A 21895-nucleotide genomic window follows, 5' to 3' on the forward strand; every position below is an offset into this window, starting at 1 on the left:
TGGACTTAAAATACGGCCCCTAAACTGACCTTTTATGTAGGGACCCAAAACTCATCGGGTATGACTTGAAATACGACCCCTAAACCGACCTTTTATGTAGGGACTCAAAACTTCTCGGATTGGACTTGAAATACGACCCCTAAACCGACCTTTGTAAGGACCCAAAACTTCTCGTATTGGACGTGTAATACGGCCCCTAAACCGACCTTTGTAGGGACTCCAAACTTCTCGGATTGGACTTGTAATACGGCCCCTAAACCGACCTTTGTAGGGACTCAAAACTTCTCGTATTGGACTTGAAATATGGCCCTAAACCGACCTTTGTAGGGACCCAAAACTTCTCGTATTGGACTTGAAATACGGCCCCTAAACCGACCTTTGTAGGGACCCAAAACTTCTCGGATTGGACTTGAAATACGACCCCTAAACCGACCTTTCAAGAGACCCAAAACTTCTCGGATTGGACTTGAAATAGAAATACGACCCCTAAACCGACCTTTTATGTAGGGACCCAAAACTTCTCGGATTGGACTTGAAATAGAAATACGACCCCTAAACCGACCTTTAATGTAGGGACCCAAAACTTCTCGGATTGGACTTGAAATAGAAATACGACCCCTAAACCGACCTTTTATGTAGGGACCCAAAACTTCTCGAATTGGCCTCTAAACCGACCCTTTATGTAGGGACCCAAAAATTCTCGGTTTGGCCTTGTAATATGGCCCCATGATATTCCTAAAGAGCACCGCATCCTGCATTTTGTCAGGGGATAAGTCGTATTGTTATCTCGCCCCCTAAATTAGGACTGCGTCATATCCTGAACGAACAAAGAAGATATTGCCACACGGGCGAAGAACACCAATCCACCATCTCACTATCAGGAGACTATACGTTTTGTTAGATAATGCAGAGGTTATCAGACGTGTCACGTTCCTGTCCCAGTCTGAAGGTGGTTACGTGGCAGTTAAGGTAACATCACCTTTCGGCATGGTTTTTTAGAAGGGGCGAACATCACATCGGGCATGGCTTTCCTGAAGGGGCTAACATCACTTCGGGCATGACTTTCCTGAAGGGGCTAACATCACTTCGGGCATGGCTTTCCTGAAGGGGCTAACATCACTTCGGGCATGACTTTCCTGAAGGAGCTAACAGCACTTCGGGGCATGGCTTTTGTGAAGTGGCTAATATTGCTTTGGGGCGTGGTTTTCCTGAAGGGGTTAACATCACTTTGGGGTATATGCTCTCATTGAGGGGCTAACATCACTTCGGGGCATATAATCTCCTTTACGGGCTAACATCACTTTGGGGCATGGCTTTTGTGAAGGGGCTAATATTGCTTTGGGGCGTGGTTTTCCTGAAGGGGTTAACATCACTTTGGGGTATATGCTTTCATTAAGGGGCTAACATCACTTCGGGGCATATAATCTCCTGAAGGGGCTAACATCACTTGGGGGCATGGCTTTTGTGAAGTGGCTAATATTGCTTTGGGGCGTGGTTTTCCTGAAGGGGTTAACATCACTTTGGGGTATATGCTTTCATTAAGGGGCTAACATCACTTCGGGGCATATAATCTCCTTTACGGGCTAACATCACTTTGGGGCATGGCTTTTGTGAAGGGGCTAATATTGCTTTGGGGCGTGGTTTTCCTGAAGAGGCAAACATCACTTTGGGGCATGGCTTTTGTGAAGGGGCTAACATCACTTTGGGGCATGGCTTTCCTGAAGGGGCTAACATCACTTTGGGGCATGGCTTTTGTGAAGGGGCTAACATCACTGGGGCATGGCTTTCCTGAAGGGGCTAACATCACTTTGGGGCATGGCTTTTGTGAAGGGGCTAACATCACTGGGGCATTTTTTTCATGAAGGGGCTCAGTACTCTGTATTCTTGAATGTCTCAGACTCCCAATGCAATTTTTCCAAGGCCACAGAGAAGATTAACCAGGTTTTTGTGGGTGATTTTCCTGAACAAGATGCTGAAGTCATGTTGAACTATCACTAGGATCACAAAACAGGCCTTGAAAATCTCGGCAACAATTATAAGAGGGTTTTCACATGGGTGTGCTGAGGGGATGGTATATTTAGGAATACGGACTTTGATTTTCAGGTCCAAGGCTTCTGGGAAAGGTACATTAAGTAAGTCTTAACCAAATCATCCCCATGACATGACAGTGTAGTAGTGTGGTTGTTCCTGGCTGGGGCTGGTTGTAGGTGTTAGTAGCTTATAGCTATCGACCCGCACGGTGGGTATCGCAAGAACAATTAAATCAAATGCAACTCCACCTGACCTAACCTAATGTGACCTACACCCCCCTCCCCTCATAGCAGTGGACCTGCACGGTGGGTATCACAAGAACAATTAAATTAAATGCAACCTGATCTAACCTAACCTGACTTGACCCCACCCTCCTCTCGTAGCAATGGCCCCTGCTTGGTGGGTGTTGCAAGAGCAAGCAAAATAAATCCAACCTAACCTAACCCAACGACCTGAACTGACCTGACCCCCCCTCCCATGCTACCAAGTACGATGTGCATAGCAATGGATCTGCACAACGTGTATTGCAAGAAGAATGAAATTAAATCCAACCTAACATAACCTGACCAGACCCCCCCCCCTTGCTGCCAAGTCCGATGTCAGTGGCGATGGACCTTCATTGTGGGTATCGCATGAACTACTAATTATGAGTGCTCAGCGTCCTCGATTACAGACCCAATAACTCTGTACCCCCCGAATATAAATATAACTTAATAATGCATGAAAATAGTTGAGGGAAAAGTTTGAAAAGTTTTACAAGGCTTGTGAGGTATTAGCAGTGGTGGGCACAGTTCCGCTAATCTGCTAACTGCTAATTAGCGAAGCTAACTTTTTCATTAGTTGATTAGCGTTTTCGCTAACTTTGGACACAGTTAGCGGACCAGTTAGCTTATGTTAAATGTAGGTCCTCCTCCACTAACTTTAAGTCCGCTAAAAAATTCACACAGGTTTGTCCTTGTCCGTCGTGGGCAGACACAGCACCAGTTGAGCCACATGGCGCAATAATTCCAGGGCTCCCACTTTTGGGTAAATTACGCCTTAAAGTAGGTTAATTGGACAATTATTAGGGGAACTTTTTGGTATTTTAGAGTAATGCATCTTCCATTGAAAAAAGTTACCTGTTAGCAGTTAGTGTCAGCTTCCCCTAATTTCTCTTACCAGTTTAGCAGTTTAGGGAAAGCGAAGCTAACTTTTTAGTTAGTGAATTACCAGTTAGCGAAGCTAACTTTTCGGTTAGCAGTGCCCACCACTGGGTATTAGCTTGAGCTGGTTCAAGGTGTATTGAAAAAAATTACCTGGGAATTGGATAAAGGTCAAGGGAAAATAAAGTTGGGAGCATACGCCACAGCTTCTCACGGTGCTCATCTTTGTTCCATTGGCTCTCAGAGCATGTGGTGGGGGAGAATCTTTAACTCGGCACAGGGCCAGTGTGACATCCGGGTTACCACAGTTTACCTCCCCTAGGTTTCCCTGGGTACTCATTTATCAACCAGTCTGAAAGGAAGGGTGAACACCTGGGTGGGCTGCAGATTGATAGCCCATGCCGGGACTCAAACCCAGGCTTGCATGTTTGTTGTAGGGACCGTAAGCACTGTACCACTGAGATGCATTAAGAACAATGAAGGTAACAATCTTAATTTACGTGTTCTATATTAGGGTTCACCTCGGGCTGTGTTTGTTTCTTTTATTTATTATGTTATTTTTGTGGGATACAAGGTTTTTAATATGTTAATTTTTGTGAATATGTTAATGTTCTTTTACCTCAATCTGGATTTAACATTCCATCATAATTGTTCTTACCATGGCTAACATTTTGCCATACCTAACTGTTTTTTGTATTTAAACATTCGCATAACTATTTTTGTGAATGCTTTAATATTCTATAACCTTAACTGTCAGGATCAGTTTTTTTCAGTTATCTGTTTGATTTTGCAGTGTGCTGAGTAACTCTTTTATATGATGTCTGAATAGTAGCTGTACTCTATCATAGTCTTCTAATACAGTGGACTCTCCTTTGGAGCATTATTTTTAAGGATTTTCTCACAACAAGCCCTTGAGCTGACTCCTTCATGCACACACACAGAATAAAGTCCCACCAGTCCCAAATTACTAAACCTGATTGATCTAACACCTCCATTTAGTGTGATTTAATTTTGGTATTTATCTTGAGTTAGAGGGTCTACTGTACTACCTAAAGAATAAGGAGGGGGAGGAATGAGAATTTCTTGAAAGGCAAAAGGGGGCCTCATGCAAGACAGTCTGGGAGCCACCTAGATAGATAGATACAGGCAGGTGATAACTTAAAGATAGGCAAAGCTGCATTACCCACTGAGTTAGCAATGTTTCTCTTATGACAGATATTGGGAGAACATGGCCTAAGAAGAAGACCACCCACTGGATGTCTTCGCTCATCTCCACACATGAACTGACTGTCTACTCCATTGATTTGCACTTCCTGGCTCCAGCACTGAGGTGAAAGGGCAAAGTGTCCCTTGTTCCCTCCATCATGGCTGATCAGCAGGACCTCTACCCAGAGGCTTCAACAATAAAACGCAGTGAAGTTGTTCGTGGCCTCATCCAACGCACCTTTGCTGTGACATTCAATCATTTGTCACGGCTACAAGGCAGGACCATCGAACAGTTTTGTAAAGATGCGAATGTTTATCACATCAAAGATTTTTTTAAATATGAGGAGAAAAGTATCATAAGAAAAGGCAATATTCCAGTGGAAACATATGATGCTCACCTACTGCACAAGCTTCTGAAACATTGCTGTGGCCTGACACAACATCGTGACCCAGTATGGCAGTCTGGAAGTGACACGATAGAGTTGCTCATAACCTGCTGTTGGACAGAGTATAAGAGTCTGGGTGCAGCTTCAGAAATGACAGACAGTACTTTAAACCATCACATGGATGAGGTATTGAAGAGTCTTGTTAGTATTATTGAGAAAGTGGAAGACCAGAAGAAAGTTGATATTAGTGATTTAAAGTCTGAGTTGATCAAGCACATTGGGGAGAAGTTAGACATGAACAATGACCTTCCTATTGCTCATCATATATACACCATTTTCAGTCAGCATTCAGTGCATGTGATGCTTATTATTGTCTATCGGGAACTCAACAATTTAAAAGGAACACCTCTCAGTACATTCCTGAACTCTAAAGGGTATTATATACCACCCCAAACTGTTTATTCAAATGAAAACGAGTTCCTAGAGCAAGATCCCTCCCCCGAGAATATGTCTATTAGTGTTCTTTACAAAGTGGTGCAGCGTGTTTGTTTCAGTTACAGCCGCCACCAAAGGAGGAAAGAAGCAGGTGCCCTTCAGTTAACACTCGAGAAGCTAACCGAAGAGTACATCAGGCCACCAGCCAGTGAGGAGGAATATAGGGAAAAGAGTTACAAGATTTATAAACTTCTTGAAACTGCATTATTGGAAGTCACCAAGAAGAAGAGGGGCATGAAAGCCCTTAAAAAAATCATCCAAGACTTACCCGCAGAGCCATACGTTGTTAAATCGTTCAGAAAACCATATGAGCTTCCATGTAGCTCCATGCAACCTGTTTCTGTGTCCCCAGCACCGAGTCCTCATGGTCCCGTGCAGCCTGTTTCCACGCCCCCAACACCGACTCCTCACTTCTCAAACCAGTGTTCTGGATCTGCCCTTCACGCTCCTTCGCAGGCCATGGCTGCAGCATCCACTACAGCTTCTGCTCCAAGCACCTTTACACAGGAACAGTTAAATGTTGTTGTGCTTTTTTCAGTGCTGTGTCCTGAAGGGGTGGCTGTCGAGGTTCTGGCCTTTGTTTTCAGAGCTTTAAAGGGAAGTGTAGCCCGTGCTCTCAAAGATTCCAAGAAAACTTTCACAACAGATGAAAAAGAAAGACTTGGAAAGTGTCAGGACAACATAGATAGTTTAGCCAGTAAGGATGTAACCTTGATGGGCAAATTGCTTAGGCGTGGGTGTGTCAGTCTCTCTGATAACGACCGTGCCTGGGCAATATCAGAGCACACACTGGAGTCCTATATCATTCGGGTTAAAAATGAGAGAAACAACCTGTCACATGATGTGTCAGCCATTGAAACAGCTGACCTGAACCAAACCCTGAAGACCATTAAGACATACCTAAACATCATCTTGGAAATGACTGAGAAAAAATTAGACAAAATGGATAGTGATATGAAGAAGGACCTCCAGAGAAAAAAGGATGAAGTAAACTCTAAAATGAATGAAATTGCACAATCTACACCACACGCCAAGTACTACTGGACCATGGAAAAGCTGAAGGAGGATATGACTGGTAAAATCAAGCGTGATGCCAGAATGGAGTTGCAGAAACCTCATTTGTGCCGAGAAAACCTCTTGAACATGTCACCTCTTAGTGGCAATGATGACACACAGCAATCCTTGACCACTAAAGATGTCTATGTGAACAGGGAATTTGAGGACATGAGTGACATAAAGGCTGAGGGCTCTTGGCAGATGAAGGACATTCTATTCTGCCAGGGTAATGATCTCGCTTCCTCCAGAGTATTTGTGATCCATGGGGGACATGGAGAAGGGAAAACCTCAGTATGCAAGCATGCCTACCACCTCTGGTCTGAAAATTTGGACGAGTCATCAAAAAAGGGAGTGGAGTTACTTATCTATATTCCGTGCAGATTTGTTACAACCAAGAGCATTTCATCCTACCTGAAAGAGAGGCTTCCAAAGACTTTTAGTCATATAGAGAAAGATGATATTATTCCCCTTATGCAAGAGGTGAGTGTTGTATTTGTGATTGATGGCTTTGATGAGGCTGGAGGGGAGGCAAAGAGTCTTACTGATGACATTCTCACCTCACTGCCTGACAGCAAAGTGATCATCACCACAAAGACCCAGTGGCTCTCCAAGTTGAAGTATAGGGTGAAGCGCGTCACCTCGTGCTTCAAGGTTCTCACCATGGTGGAGGTGACAGACAACATGCGCCAGGAGTTCATCAGAAAAATCTTCAAGGCTGTGGGAACAAACATTAATTGTGATGAATTTCTCGAATATCTCAATGAAGTGAAAGAAAAAAATTATGCTCTAATTTGCAGGCCCCTCACATTCTGTCTCCTGGCCCAGCTTTGGATAAAAAATCCTAAAAAAGCCAAAGGGATCAAAACATTAACTCAGCTGTACTACACCCTGTATGACTTAATCCTTGAAAGAGTTAGTGAAAAGCTTGATAAGAACAAGTTTGTTTTTCAAGAATGGATGATAATACTTGGGAAGATAGCATGGGATAACCTCAAGAATAATCAGCATCACCTTAACAACTATGACCTGACGACCCTGATGAAAAGGGCATCAGGGTTAGAGCCGGATGATAATGAGCGTATCCTTTCAAGCCTCCTCCAGTGTGACGAGGACCAGGACAGTCTGAGTGATGCAAAGAGATGGACTTTCATGATCACTAGTCAGCAGGAATATTTTGCTGCTGTGTATATAGTTGATTGCATCATAGAGAAAAACTCACCTCTCAGGGAAATGCTTGAACTCACTACTGAAGAACAAGATGATAAGTACAAGAAAAAATTGCAGAGGTTATTGCCAGTTATAAAGTTTGTTTGTGGACTTATAGCAATATATGAGAAACTGACAAAAGACAAAGTTAAGGAGATAGCTGAGTTAATGTCAGTAAGAGAGCCCTGGGCCTTCATGGCAGTAACAAGTACGTTTGAACCCTTGCTTAAAAAGCCAGGAGTGGAACAGATCGTCAAGACTCTATTCATGAATCAGGAGATGAGTACCTTTGAGAACTATGACCCCCTAAGTATTGTGTGGGTACTGAAACACACCTCTTTGACTGTTCTGAATCCAGTCACTCTCAGAAACACAGTGAGTGAACTCCCAAATGTGGAACAGTTACTGAAATTCTTCATGAAGTCCAACTCCAAATCCTACTCTGTAAAAGTCATGGTGGATGTCGACAAAGTTAGCAATATCTCTCCCTCGGCTGTGTCTGTTGCAAGCATGAAACACAAGGACATAATGTTTACATTTATACCCCAGAAGCCGCTGTGCATTGCTCAGCTGTTGCAACACTGGGTCTGGTCCAGCCCTCTCTGCCTCTTCCTCTGTCCTGAGGTATTTCCTTTATTGTGGTGGCAGTTATTGATCTATCTGTTGTACCTTGACTGCAAAGTAACCAAGATTGAGTATAATCTAACTGACCTGAAGTACAAGGAGATGGTGGATAAGGGAGCACAATGGTTTAATGCAGTGACTGGCCCAGGCTCCATGTTGGCACCTTCAGAGTTACTTATTTATTTTGCTAATGGAGTGAGAGGATAAGCCATGCCAGACAGTGTGACTGCCAGACTCATTGATGGTAGCATCTGACTTAACTGTGTAACAGATTGCTAACCTAACTAATGAGTCCATGTTCTCTGAGAGGTGACATTGGTATGAGGCATTTAATAAAGCATGAGTTATCTTGCAACCATCCAGGGTTTTTTCCAATACTATTCATTGTAAAATTTATGGATGTTTTAGCAGCACAGAGTGGAATAGTGGATTTGCTTTCAGTAGACCAAAAGACCTATCAGAAACAAAGTGATTTTACTTTTTTAGTTTGCTAAGTGCTTAGGTTTGGTACTCTTCAAAGCAAACCCACCCTTGATCAGAGACACTGAGGCCTGTATGCTCAGATGCTTTGGGCTCTCAGCAACTATTCCCTGAGGCTACAAAGGACATTAGTCAGGTTCTTGCGAGTGTTTGTTTCATATTCATAGTGTAGAAGCCTTGTCAAATTATCACAAGGCTCATAAAACTGCCCAAGGAACACCCACAACCGCCATGACAGCCTCATTAAGTGTGGGTGTGTAAGCCCCGCAGTGTTTGAGTATATGGGCCAGTGCCGTCGTTAGCCTTGGGCTTCCAGGGCTTGAGCCCCAAACCTTTTTTCACCCCCGGGCCCCGTGCCCCCGTCCCTCCAAAAAATAATAAATAAATATTCTCCACATAAAAAAAAAAACACTGCTGAGCGCCAAGTGGTGAGAGAGACAGTGTGGACTGGACATTCGGCACTGCAAGAGGTTCCAAGTTCCAACACATGTCTCAAGTAAGATTTGTCAAACAAACAGTCCTAGAAAATATACAATTTCAACTGTGGTGATGTTAATTTATACTAGTACTTCCTAAATGTCTTTTTTTCCTGGTATATATTGTTGATACTGTATGTCCACTGTTTGAATGGAGCTGATGTTATTGATGTAGTTCATACTAAAGATTACATTTTGAAGCCATACACCAGTAGTTTGAGCAGTTTATAGTTTACTGTGCAATCTGGGAGTGTAGCTGTATGTGCTTGGTGGTGAACGCAAACAGGTCCCCCACACACACACACATGCACACACACACTTTTTTTTTTTTTTTTTTTTTTTTTTCCTCACTGTAAACTTCAGCCCCTGATGTTTTTCTCTTAGCCCTGAATGTTTTTTAACCCTAGAATCGCTCCTGATATGGGCCTAACTTACATCCTTTTTGAGCCAGTCACTGCTGCCTAGCCCTTCATGCCAGTGAGTGCTGTAATGTTCCATGATAGTGCCTCAGCAATACAGAGGCTCATGTTTATGTATTTCCTTTTCATGTGGCAAAGAAACCTTGATCATTTACGTCTGAATTGAGCACAGTCATCCATGAAGAGTAGTATTTTCCTGTTGACAATTAGCCCTGTAGCAGTAGTGACAGGCCAAATTTGTGGCTTTACCGTGTAGCAGCGACGGGCCAAATTTATGCCATGATATAAACCCCCCAAAATAGATGATACATAATCTGATCACAAATGCCTTGATATATATTATGATATGGTTTGTGTGAGGGGTGATTTTTTTCTCATTTTTCTCGCTTAGAGGGACCATTAAGAAACATGATCCCCGCTGCTACCGGATTAAACACAGTGCCTTAATTATTTTCATTACACCTTTGCCATGTTGCATCCTGAAGAGAATTTATTTATTAACTAATGAATAAAGTTTTTTCAGTGAGGGAAAATGGTGCTCTTACGGTTTGTATGACTTGACTTGGAATGTTACTTTTTCAAGCTATGATTTAAGAGTGTATCTTGTTCAAACTGTCAGAAGTACAAATACCTTGTGTGAGGTGCAATAAAATGTGTTAAAATGTAAGCTAAAACATATGAATAGTATGGGGAGGCGGTGGCTGAATGGATAGCGTGACGGCGCCATGTTCAGGATGACGCGAGTTCAATACCACCAAGCTGGGATTTTTCAGCCGCTGCCGAGTGGCTTAAAACTACCCACATGAAACTACCCACATGCTGTCCAGAAGACCACCTATCAACCCGGACTCTAGATTCTAGGATTAAAGATGAGCTCCGGGAGGGTAGCATGAGCCAATGCAAGATGGCGCCACTATAAACACTCACCTGCGTCAGAACGGGCTGGGCCGACCATCAGGCCCCACCGGGAAGAAGCCTTGGGCCAACCATCAGGATCCACAGGGAAGAAGCCTACCAGCGCAATAGGGCACGACGTAAAAAAAAAATATATATATATATATATATATATATATATATATGAGGAGGCATGATCTTTTATATTTATATATTTTTTTATCTTTTATATTTAGACCTTCATATCCCATGTTCATGTTTACACACACACACACACACCAAGGTAATTTTTTGATTGAGTGATAATTAATCCTTCAAAAGAATTGGTGCTTTGGAGAAAAGTAACATTGCATAATTCAGAATCCCTGAATATAATGTGTATATTGCTATCTATGTATATTTTTTTTCCCTTGAGCTGCTTCCTTTACTGTAAAAAACTATATGTATATTTTATAAAATCAAATTATAGATGGATAAAGATGCATGGATTATATTTTTGAGCAGTGATTGTTGTTTAGCCTGTGCATCCCCATTTAAGCCCACGCTGGCAAACTCTGAAACAATCTTCCTTCATCTGTATTTCCTCCTGCCTCCGACTTGAACTTGAAAGAACTCTTTGAAGAGGAGAGTACTAGGACACCTCTCCTGAAACTGGCCTCTCTTTTGGCCACTCCTCTGAACTCTTTTTTACAGGAGCAGTGATTAACGGGCTTTTTTATTATTATTATTATTATTGTTTCCTTTTTTTGCCCTTGACCTGTTTCCTTTGCTGTAAAAAAAAAGTAATTAGATATTCTTGATATATATATATATATATATATATATATATATATATATATATATATATATATATATATATATATATATATATATATATATATATATATATATATATATATATATATATATATATATATATATATATGTAGATTCTCGATATATACCTATATGTATTTGTGTGTGTGTGTGTATTTACCTATTTGTAGTAAACAGGATCTAAGCTCAAGGCCAGATAGTCCTGACTCCCAATCTATATTTGTCCAATTTTTCCTTGATTTTATGAACACTGCCCGCTTCAACAATGTCTTTGTTTAGTCCGTTCCATGTATCCACACTCCTGTATGGAAAACTGTACATCTTTAAGTCTTTCAAACAAGTCCCTTTAGCGACTTCTTGCTGTGTTCTCTTAGTTGCCTCCTCCCTTGTATCTCGATTAAATCATTTCTGTCCAATATGTCCATTCCACTTGTATTCCTGTACAATGTTATCAGGTCTCCTCTTTCTTCAAGTGTTGGTAGGCACAGTTCCTCCAGTCCAGTTTTCAATGAGACTTGAAAGTTCTGGTACCATCTTAGTTGCACCCCTTTGAATCCTATTAAGTTTCTTTATAACTTTTCCCTGTGTGGTGACCAAACACCTGCTGCATACCGTAACCTTGGTCTAATCAATGTTGTTATTATTTTCTTCATCATGTCCCCATCTGAGTAGTGAAATGCCACTAATATTTTGCACCAAACTGTATGTCTCTCCAAATATCTTGTTTATCTGTTTCTCAGGTGTCAGTGTATCTTGTATTATAATTCCTAAGTCTTTTTCTTCATTCACTGTGTCGATGATTGTCCCTCCCATCCTATATCCTCCACATGGTCTGTTTTTACTTTTCCAGTTTTCCTTGCGTTAAAATACATTTCCTATTTTTTAATCCATTCATGTATCTCATTTAAATATCATGTAGTTTATGATATCATCTCTTGTTTTTCTAAGCAGGTTGGCGTCATCTGCAAACACACATATTATTCATTACTTTTTCTGACATCTTTTATATATATTAAAAACATTATTGGCATTAACACTGATCCCTGTGGCACTCCACTTGTGACCTTTCTCCAATCCGATTTTTCATCTTTCAACATGGTTCTCATTTCTCTGTTTGCCAGGTAATTTTTCATCCAGTCTGTCATTCTTCTCCCTAATCCTCCTCTATGTTCTAGTTTCCACAGCAATCTTTTGTGTAACTTTATCGAATGCCTTTTTTAGGTCCAAAAATAAGCAGTCTGCCTCACCCACTGTCTTTTAATTACCTTCTCACACAGTTTGCACATAACACTTGTTAGAGAAACTGGTCTATAGTTCAGATGCTCATGTTTCCACTCATATAATGAACCAGACCACGTTATATGTGTGTGTTTATACATAGAATGAAGAAAAAAATTCCATAATTGAATAAAGCTGTGTTGAATAAACTCCTCTTTACCTTTGTACCTCCAGACACCATCCTGTGCCCTGTGGCCAGGGAATGTTTCGAGATGGATTATTGTTATTTCTTTATTTTTTCTAGAAAGAGGCAGCTCATGGGCATAAAACACAACAAATAAAGAGGAAACAAAAAATTCCACTGGCACTGCTCCTGCAACTGCAGTATGTAATTGATAGATGTTGGGATATATGTGCTGATTGAGGGAGAACCAGGGTACCATACCTACAAGAAGGTGAACAATAGATGATAGAAAAGAATAAGAGACGGGTAGACAGATGTTGGGATGTGTGTGTAGACTGAGGGAGAACCAGGGTACCATAGCCACAAGAAGAGAAGCAATAAATGATAGAAGTGAATGAAAGGAAGACGGGAAATCTGTTGAGCCCAGAGGATGGAGTCCAAGTGATTCCTTGCAGTTCCAATCTATGTATATTACTCCAGCTGTAGTGCCTGACCCGCCTGATGTGATGGCCTCATAACTCACTCTGCAAGTCAAGTACCTACCTCTTTGGCAGACTGGTTAAGGAGTGGGTTTCCCATCTCCCTCGCTGGCCACGGGTTCGATCCCCGGCGCTGGTGAATACCTTTCCTGGTCTGAATTAATTTCTCATGTTTTTCGTGTTACTTAAGGCAGGGGTGTGTCATGTCACCATGGTTATTCAATATTTATATGGATGGTGTGATGAGAGAAATGAAGGGCAAAGTTGGGGAAGTTGGAGTAAAAATGTACACTGAGGGAAGGGAGTGGGTGATGAATTCAATACTGTTTGCTGATGACACAGTGCTCATTGCAGAAAATGAAAGTGACTTACAAAATTTGGTCAGTGTTTTTAGTGTCTGTAAAAGGAGAAAGCTGAAAGTAAATGTCAACAAAAGTAAAGCGATGGTTTGTGAGTGGAGTAGAAGTGAGGTTGTAGATTTTGTATGCCCATATTGAGTGGGAATTGAATGTGAAAAAGAATGCAAAATAATTTTGAATGGTGAAGAAATGGAGGAGGTCAATGAATTTAAGTACCTTAGATCAGTTATGTGTAAGCATGTGAGTAGAATGGATGGAATGAGTAATGAAAGTGTGTACGAGCATTTTGGAATATGTCACGGGTGAAGGGAAGAAGTGTGGAGTGGTGGAAGAAGTGAAGCAAGACTTTAAAGTGGTTTGGCCACATGGAGCGAATGGAGGAGAGTGAGATGACCAGAAGGGTGTATGTGAGTGAGACAGAGGGAGGGAATGTTAGAGGACAACCTCCAATGAAATGGAGGGATAGGGTGCAGGAGTATGTTAGGGAGAGGGGGGAAAGATCCTTGAGAAACTTTGAGCAGGCAAGGAGGGAGTGTATGAATAGAGAAAGATGGAAACTCTTCTGCTGTGGCCATCCCTTGGTGGGAGCTCCTAGGAGCAGTCGTCAAAGAAATGATGAAGATATAGTGAAGTGGAATTGGGGGCAATACATAGCATGTGGTTCATCAGGTTTTCCTGATGTACCTTACTCCATGATGGGCTCCACCATCAAGAACTACTTCACCACACAATATATAAAAAATTGGCAGTACAGTATTTTCATTGCCTGAACATAACTTCAAAAACAAATGTTTAGGAGAGATTTCTTGGGGCAAAATTTCTTTATTCAAAAGTATAAAAAAGTAAATATATTGCCCTGTGCTTTACACGTGATCTGCCTCAGCAAGACACCTTTTTAAAAGGTTACGTAGAAAAAGAAACATACATTTTGTACTCCACAGAGAAGACACTACTAAATATAGTTAAATAAATTGTTTGTAATTTGTGGAAAGAAAATGAGCAATCCAATCCTCCAATATATACCTTCCAGAGCTGACTGGCAGGTAACATCCAAAGGAAGGTTGGTCAGCACAAGCATGACCCTAATATGACTCGCGTAAGAGAGATGGTGTTTAAATGGTGGGCCTGAGAAAGACACTGACAAGAGCTAGCCAGAAGTACCCCCAGTAGCTCAGCAACCAATAGTCGTGACTACGGTTCAGGTGTGGTTCCGTGTCATCATTCACATAACGCGTTGTCGCTCATCATCACAACACAGGCTGCCTGTAGGGTTATCCAGTCACAAGGTCGAAGCACCACCACAAGGACTTCTGAACCAAATCCCTCTTTCCTTTCATGACTACGCAGTCCACTGGTACAACCTGACGCCCTTACCGGTGAGCACCGCAAGGTACTCTGTCTGGCCAGTACATAGCTGCAGCACGTCCAGCACAGTATCTGAGCACTGCAGCTGCTGCAGGCACGCCTGGGTGGCCACGTCCCACACGTACACACTCTGGGTGGCCTCATCCCCGGCACACACCAGCAGCGAGGATTTATCGTGGGGGACACGCATCAACTGTGACCGGGTCAACTTCTTGCTTGTGGTACCACCATGAAAGATGTGGAGTGTTCTGACAGACAGCACCTCATCACCATTGTTCTCCCCACACGCACTCTGGTACAGTGTACACACAGCATGGCGGGTGTGAGGAAACTGTAGTGATGGTCGGAAGGACACCAACACATGACAAGAATTATCCACACACGACACTGAGGCCAAAGTCCCATCCATACGAAGAATCTGGGTCCTAGCGAGCCCTTCATCTACAAAACAGCACTGCTTCAGGCGGGCCACCAGCAGGCCCTGGCAGGTGAGGGAGGCCTCAGGGCATGGGTGAATGTAGGCCAGGGAGACAACAGGGCCTGTTCCAGGCAGCTCAATAGCAGCCACCGGCCCATCAGCGTTACGGATGTCGTACTGGATGAGATGACCGTTGGAGGTTGCAACATAGAAGACATTTGCATCCCTTGTGCTCCAACAGCAGCACCACACAGGGGCCGGGGCTATGAAGTGGCCCATTGCCGCATTGGACTGGATGTTGGTAATCTTGACAAATTGATCTATGGCCACTGACAGCAACATGTCATGTCTGGTTGGGTGGAAGGCAAGGTCTCGGATCAGCTGCTGGTGCAGTGGCACGTAGCAGTCTACGCGCAAATCAATCATGTTGATTTTCTTGATGCCAAAGCCAGGGAACATTTCCACCTGGCTGGGCATGGACACCACCAGCATGGCCAGCCACTTGTTATACGCCATAACCCGGCATTCCCCGTTCCTACAGATTTCAAGAAATCGGCTGAACACCAGCCGCTTCTTGGGGCTATTTTTACTATTGCTGGGCTCAGCGACAGGAGCACCTGCTTTACCGACTGAAGCTTTCAACACTTCCAGTTCCTTCAGCACCTTCGTCAACTGTTGCGACTTCTGGTTGTACTGCAGTTTAATGTTTGCACATTCCACTTCAAACTTCCGCCTCTCCTCTCTCTCTTTTTCAAAGTTTTTCTGGATCCTCTCCTTCTCAGTGGTGTCCACTACTACAATGTTTTTGGCGTAGAGTTTGCGGACATCCTTCTTGGATGACCTCCTGTTGCACTGGGGGCACCTTCCCTTCTGCCCAGATTGCCCTACCAGCCACCTCACAATGCAGCTGTAGCCAAACAGGTGACCACACTTGAGGCAGGCGAGGTGATGGTCTCCCATGTTGGACCACGGCTCAAAACAGATTGGGCAGATATGTCCGTCATCCTCACTGTCGGCAACGATCTGGGCTGCGGCTTCACCTGAAGAATAATACACTGTTCACAGCAACAGGAATACATGTTCACAATACTGAACAAATTAAGTGAAGGCAAGTTTGATACATATACATGTGCTAGTGTGCAAAAACAACTGACAAAGAAGAAAGAACCTGCTGTTACATCCATGTCAGAAGGACTTTGACATCTGAACAGAAGTTGGTTTTATGACTAGGCACAGAAAGAAAAGTTGTGCAAGGTCAGTGGTACTTTTGGGTTCCTTTCCTGAGGCACAGCCTGGAGGTAGTGTTGAGGTGCTGGGCCCAGCCTCAGGATGGGACCTGTTGCAGCTTTCAGAGGGGAGGCTGAGAGCTGTTTGTACAGGGAGGCCAGTGCCTTCGGGCTGACCTGTGGACACATCCCCCTGCTCACCGGGTATGGGCTGTGCTGGCTGCTGCTGGGAGGTTGAGGGTTCCTGCACAGTGGGTGGGGAGAGTGGGAAGGGCTCACTGGCAAGTGTCTCAGGCAGTGATGGCGGGCGGTCTAACTCCTCTGGGGCCGCAAGGTCCACCAGCCTTGCTGCTGGCTCAGGGCTGTGTGCCAGCTGGTGAGAAGCATTTATGTATTGTATGAAGGGTTGGACTTAAGGTTACACTTGATATCAAGGTTTTCTCTGTAACAGTGAGTTGTAACTTTTGTTTTGCATCAGGGTTTTAAAAAGATCTGTTCAAAACTTGTTACACTAATAACCAAAATCTCCAGGCCACAAAGTTACATCAATCACTGGAGCCACCTGACTGTCCTGCTGTGCTGCTGCCGGCACTTCCTGCACACTCTCTGAGGCTCCAGGGCCATCCTGGGGAATACAAATGTAAGCTAAGTAAACCCGACACCCAAATTAAGACTGCCACTGCCATACTCATGGCCCCTAAAAATAAGGAGTCTTTTACATCTTTGAAAATTGTCTAAAATTCAGCTTGTACTTACTTCATTATTCTCACTGGAGTCCAAGATTTGGTGTCTTCTTCTTCTCCGAATCTCTGGGCTTTCAAGGCTTTCCTGCAGAATACCGTTGTCACTATCATTATGCTGATCTTACAACTGACGATCTGATTTACAACTTTAACGTTGTTTTTAAGGATTTCAAATTAAATAAATTAGTGTTAACAGTTTATATCCTAGAAGGAAACTTACAACTGAAGCAGGAGGATATTATAAATTGTTCTTTAATTTTTCCAAAGGGAACCGAAACACTGTAAGGAAGGCGTCTCAGGGAGACGCCAAAGAACACTTCAGTCAGAAATGTCTCAGAAAATTGGCCTGTTCATAGCTGGGCGTTCTGCTGCCTCTTACCGCCAGAATATCAGTTTTGTCTTGGGCAGAGGGTGACTTAGGGATTCTTCTATACAATTTCCAAAGGGAATTTGACAGTGATTGTCATTGCAGTGTAAGATAAAATTAAAGACATGTCCGTACAACATGATTTGCATATATTTGGGCAAAGCTACTTTTATCATGTTGTAAGATAAACCCCTCATTATTATGATTATTCTACAGGTAGGTATGAATGGCAAAGCAAAGGACCTGCGACATTATCGTCAAATCAGACTTGAAAAATGATTAGGCCACAGTCCCTTCGCTATGCTGCTCACACTTACTGGCAGAATAATCAATTACAAAATGAGGGTCTTACTCTTACATGATAAAAATAGCTTCATTGTGCCAATTGCAAGTCTTTCCTATGATTCACAAAGATTAGGAGCCAGACAGTCTACACCAGGCAGCTCCTGAGTGAGTAAGTCACAAGCGTCCCTCCCCATCCACCTCAACACCGTACCTTCTATCTCAAGGGCCTTTAGTTTGTTTGAAAGTTTGGTTGAAAGCTTGACTAAGGTAGAGGAACATGACAACATAGATTTTGTCTCTATCTGTTGCTTTGTACACCCATTAGACCATTGAGAAAATCTTGATGTACAAACAAGATGATTCAACTTACAGTCTCTGCTTCCTCTTGTGGATCTCTTTGAGTCCCGCTGCCCTCCTGCTGCTGAACACCGCGAGTTGTGTTGCCTTCCTCCTCTGGAGTGGCGGGAGTTCTGTTGTCCTCCTCCTCTGGAATACTGGGAGCTGTGCTGCCATTTTCCTCACCTGAAACATTAATGCTCGTGTTCTTCCTTGAAGAGAAAAATATTGAATTCCTTGAATGGTTCTCCAAGATTACCAGTCCACTTCTTAAATGTAATGGAGCTCTCCATCACATGAAAATGTTTAATGAAAACACTGCATTACCTAAATGAAAGGAAGAGTACATGCATCTTTCAACCTTCAGCTCCCTGCCTTCTCTGATAAAATAGAAAGGCTGCACAACTCCTCAGTTATTAGCCCTTGTTCCAGCCTCCATCCTCTCACCTCCTGCTACAGCAACAGACTCGGCATCATCTGTGTCTGGGTCAAGCTCCACGCCCTCGGCAGCACGGGACACCTGCTGCTCGGCCATGGTGCCTGCAGAGGTGTGGGCGGCAGCGGTCTAACAGAAATGCATTATTATTCCAACATGTCACAACAAACAGATATACAAGAAACTGACCCAAAGGCATGCAAATTTTGCCTTCCCTTAGATCTGCCTAATGTTGTGATAGCACAAAAGTTAGAGGAATGACTTTGTGATATCATTCTGGTTGAAGAACCTAAAAGAAGACTAACAGTTTTCTGCAAGTTGCCACCAAGTTTACTAGGGTTGTAGAACTTGAGTGTACAATTACTGGGTTGCTAGCTTTGATGGACAGTAAAATTGATGCTGAGGGAGGGTTGGATTGAGGGGAGCCACTTACACTAAGCTGTGTTCTGAAGATAATTGTGATGGGGTCATGTCAATATAATGCATAAACTCGAACTGGGTAATAATTTAGAAAAAGCTTTGGGATAAAGCTAATAATACAAAGAACACTGTGACAAGACAGAAAGGCCTTACTAAATGGTTATACTAAGACCAACCTTGAGATGGAGGCTGCAACGGCTACATCGCGTTAAGTAGTCTGAGGGTTAAGAAAAAGAAGCAATTGATTAGTGCTGGAAACAATGCCATCAAATCTTACCCCTACAAATGCCCGAAAAAACTCCTACATATGCCCCCAAAACTTCTACAAATGCCCCCAAAACTTCTACAAATGCCTCCAAAACTTCTACAAATACCTCCAAAACTTCTACAAATGCCTCCAAAACTTCTGCAAATGCCTCCAAAACTTCTACAAATGCCCCCCAAAATTCCTGAAAATGACCCCAAAACTGCAAATGCCTTTAAAACTCCTGCAAATGCCCCCAAACTTCTACAAATCCCCCAAGACTTCTATCAATGCCCCCCAAAATCCTATAAATGCCCCAAAACTTCAACAAATGCCCCCAAAACTCCTACAAATGCACCCAAAACTTCAAATACCCCCCCAACTCCTACGAAAGCCTTATAAATGTCAAATATCTGTGTGGCTGGGCGGTGAAATGGCTAACTAAGAATACGTCCCTAAGTGTGTTAATTCATGGCCTTACCTCGATCAGAATTTCACTAGTGTTTAATTATAAGAATACAGGCCCCTTAGTGGGTTCATACATGGCCCCCCTCGATCAGCAATTCACAGGTGTTTAATTAGAAAAATGGCCCTCAGTGTGTTCATTCATGGGCCTTACCTTGATTATAATTGCACCGGGGGGCTTAATTTGAGCTGCCAGGGTCCTTAATAATCCCTTCAAGTCTTATTTCGCGGGCACTTCAGTAGAGGTTGGTGGCTCCTCCTGTGGCTCACCAGTGTTGCCAGATCAATCTTCTTCCTCCTCCTCCTCCTCTTCTTCTTTGGAGCTGTTCCTCTTTGTATCGCTTTTTAGGTCCTCTTTGGTGCTTTTGTTATACTTCTTTGCTTCTCTATGCACTCTTAATTACCACTGTGCACACTTATTATATATTTCATCCTCTCGGTTTGTTTCTTCCTCCTCTGATCCTCTTCTACTTTGGAGCTGTTCCTCTTTGTATCGCTTTTTAGGTCTTCTTTGGTACTTTTGTTATACTTCTTTGCTTCTCTATGCACGTCTTAGTTACTTCATTGTGCACACTTATTGAGTTATTAGGTATTATTTCATCCTGCACTGAGCTTTGTTTATCTTCTTCCTCCTCCTCCTCCTCTTCTTCTTTTGAGCTGTTCCTCTTTGTATCGCTTTTTAGGCTCTCCTTTTGGTACTTCTTTATACTTCTATGCTTCTCTGTGCACTCTTAGTTACTTCATTGTGCACACTTATTGAGTACGTATTATTTCATCCTGCACTGAGCTTTGTTTATCTTCTTCCTCCTCCTCTTCTTCTTTTGAGCTGTTCCGCTTTGTATATATATTGCTTTTTAGGTCCTCTTTGGTACTTTTGTTATACTTCTTTGCTTCTCTATGCACTCTTAGTTACTTCAATGTGCACACTTATTGAGTTATTATGTATTATTTCATCCTGCACTGAGCTCTTGTTGATCTTCTTCCTCCTCCTCTTCTTCTTCTTTTGAGCTGTTCCTCTTTGATGATTGATTGAATACAGAGATAGAGTAAATACTAGTCCTTAAAGTAGAATACTGCAGAGATAACAGCCTTGTATAGCACGGCAGTAGTTGAAGAAAGGAGTTTACATGACAATTGTCATGTAAACTCCTTTCTTCAACTATTACCCAAAACTCCTACGAAAGCCTTAAGGCTTTCGTAGGAGTTTTGGGTAATTTCCAAGAGTAGTTTTATGACCTCGGTGATAGTTTAACCCCACTTCTGTACCATGAACCTGAAGAAACACTTGATCATGATTGATTAGAAACCGATTGATCCCCTCTTTGACCTTTAGAAATAGTTGATGTGAGAAGCGGGTGCCTTATAATAACGACCAAAATGAAAAGGTAAGATAATGTAGTCAGGCCTGGTACACACGCGAAGGATGTTACAAGGTGAGGTTACGTAATGTGTGGACGGGACGAGTATGTGTTCAAATATGCTCAATGTGACAGCTCAACAGTACCCAGATCCTATTGCCTTAATGCAAAACACTCAATATATTTACCTCGACGCGTCCTCTAGAGCCAGGTTAATTTAAATCATTTTGCATCCTGTGTTTTTCCCGGGTAAATCTTGTAAGTGCTCATTAATCTCCTTAATTATAATTATCAGAATCTTTATTTCAAACATTCCTTCTCTCGGTTTTTGTTCGCGGTGCATTGCCTCACGTACGTTACCCGGCGTGGCTGAGTGTTAGTTTAATTTTGGGCATAAGTTGACTTTTTTCCTTAAAGAGCTGCTGGATCGAACAGATCTCGGGGTGGTGGCAGCCTACCAATAAATAAGAGTATGTTCAGTCACCCGACAGGAGTTCAGTTCTATTCAGCCTAATTTTAGTCGTCATTCTCACTCAATTCAAATATATGCCCCCCAGGACATTACAAAGAGGCACCACCCCAAGGACTTCTGATCCAGCTCCTTTTTTCCCTTCATGACTACACAGTGCACTGATACAACTTGACGCCTATATTATATATAGACCCCCTTCACATGAGCGGTTTTCGGGCGCGGCGCCAGGCGGTTCACGACTTAAGCTGCTCCCACACTAGGACTTTTCAAGCGCGTCATCACGCTACTC

General features: G+C 42.8%; 2 protein-coding genes across 5 annotated transcripts in view; one reads left to right on the plus strand and one right to left on the minus strand.

The window, feature by feature from the left end:
- The window catches only part of LOC127008382 (uncharacterized), a 13912-nt gene extending 1254 nt beyond the window's left edge, over positions 1 to 12658 (plus strand). Inside the window, exons 1-2 of one of the 3 annotated variants that reach the window (XM_050880391.1) lie at positions 804 to 969; positions 4389 to 12658. In XM_050880391.1, the coding sequence (XP_050736348.1) occupies positions 4538 to 8353 (3816 nt within the window). In that variant the 5' untranslated portion in view covers positions 804 to 969; positions 4389 to 4537 and the 3' untranslated portion in view covers positions 8354 to 12658. Of the gene's footprint in view, positions 1 to 803; positions 970 to 1451; positions 2133 to 4388 lie in introns of those variants that run through there. The other 2 variants (XM_050880392.1, XM_050880390.1) reach the window with 2 other exon arrangements.
- A 1625-nt stretch (positions 12659 to 14283) lies between these two features.
- On the minus strand, positions 14284 to 20222 carry LOC127008383 (E3 ubiquitin-protein ligase RFWD3-like). 2 transcript variants are annotated; one of them, XM_050880394.1, is made up of 8 exons: positions 19931 to 20222; positions 19244 to 19284; positions 18659 to 18776; positions 18246 to 18397; positions 17237 to 17308; positions 17043 to 17105; positions 16682 to 16853; positions 14284 to 16294 (listed from the first exon to the last, which is right to left on the minus strand). In XM_050880394.1, exons 3-8 carry the CDS (start codon positions 18744 to 18746, stop codon positions 14811 to 14813), a joined length of 2031 nt encoding a protein of 676 aa, XP_050736351.1. In that variant the 5' UTR covers positions 18747 to 18776; positions 19244 to 19284; positions 19931 to 20222; the 3' UTR covers positions 14284 to 14810. The 2 variants fall into 2 exon arrangements, with proteins under 2 accessions (XP_050736351.1, XP_050736350.1); XM_050880393.1 differs by having other exon boundaries at positions 17025 to 17105; positions 19931 to 20215.
- Positions 20223 to 21895: the final 1673 nt, after the last annotated feature.

Source organism: Eriocheir sinensis, chromosome 37 (assembly GCF_024679095.1).
Source record: "Eriocheir sinensis breed Jianghai 21 chromosome 37, ASM2467909v1, whole genome shotgun sequence".
Taxonomy (NCBI): Eukaryota; Metazoa; Arthropoda; class Malacostraca; order Decapoda; family Varunidae; genus Eriocheir; species Eriocheir sinensis.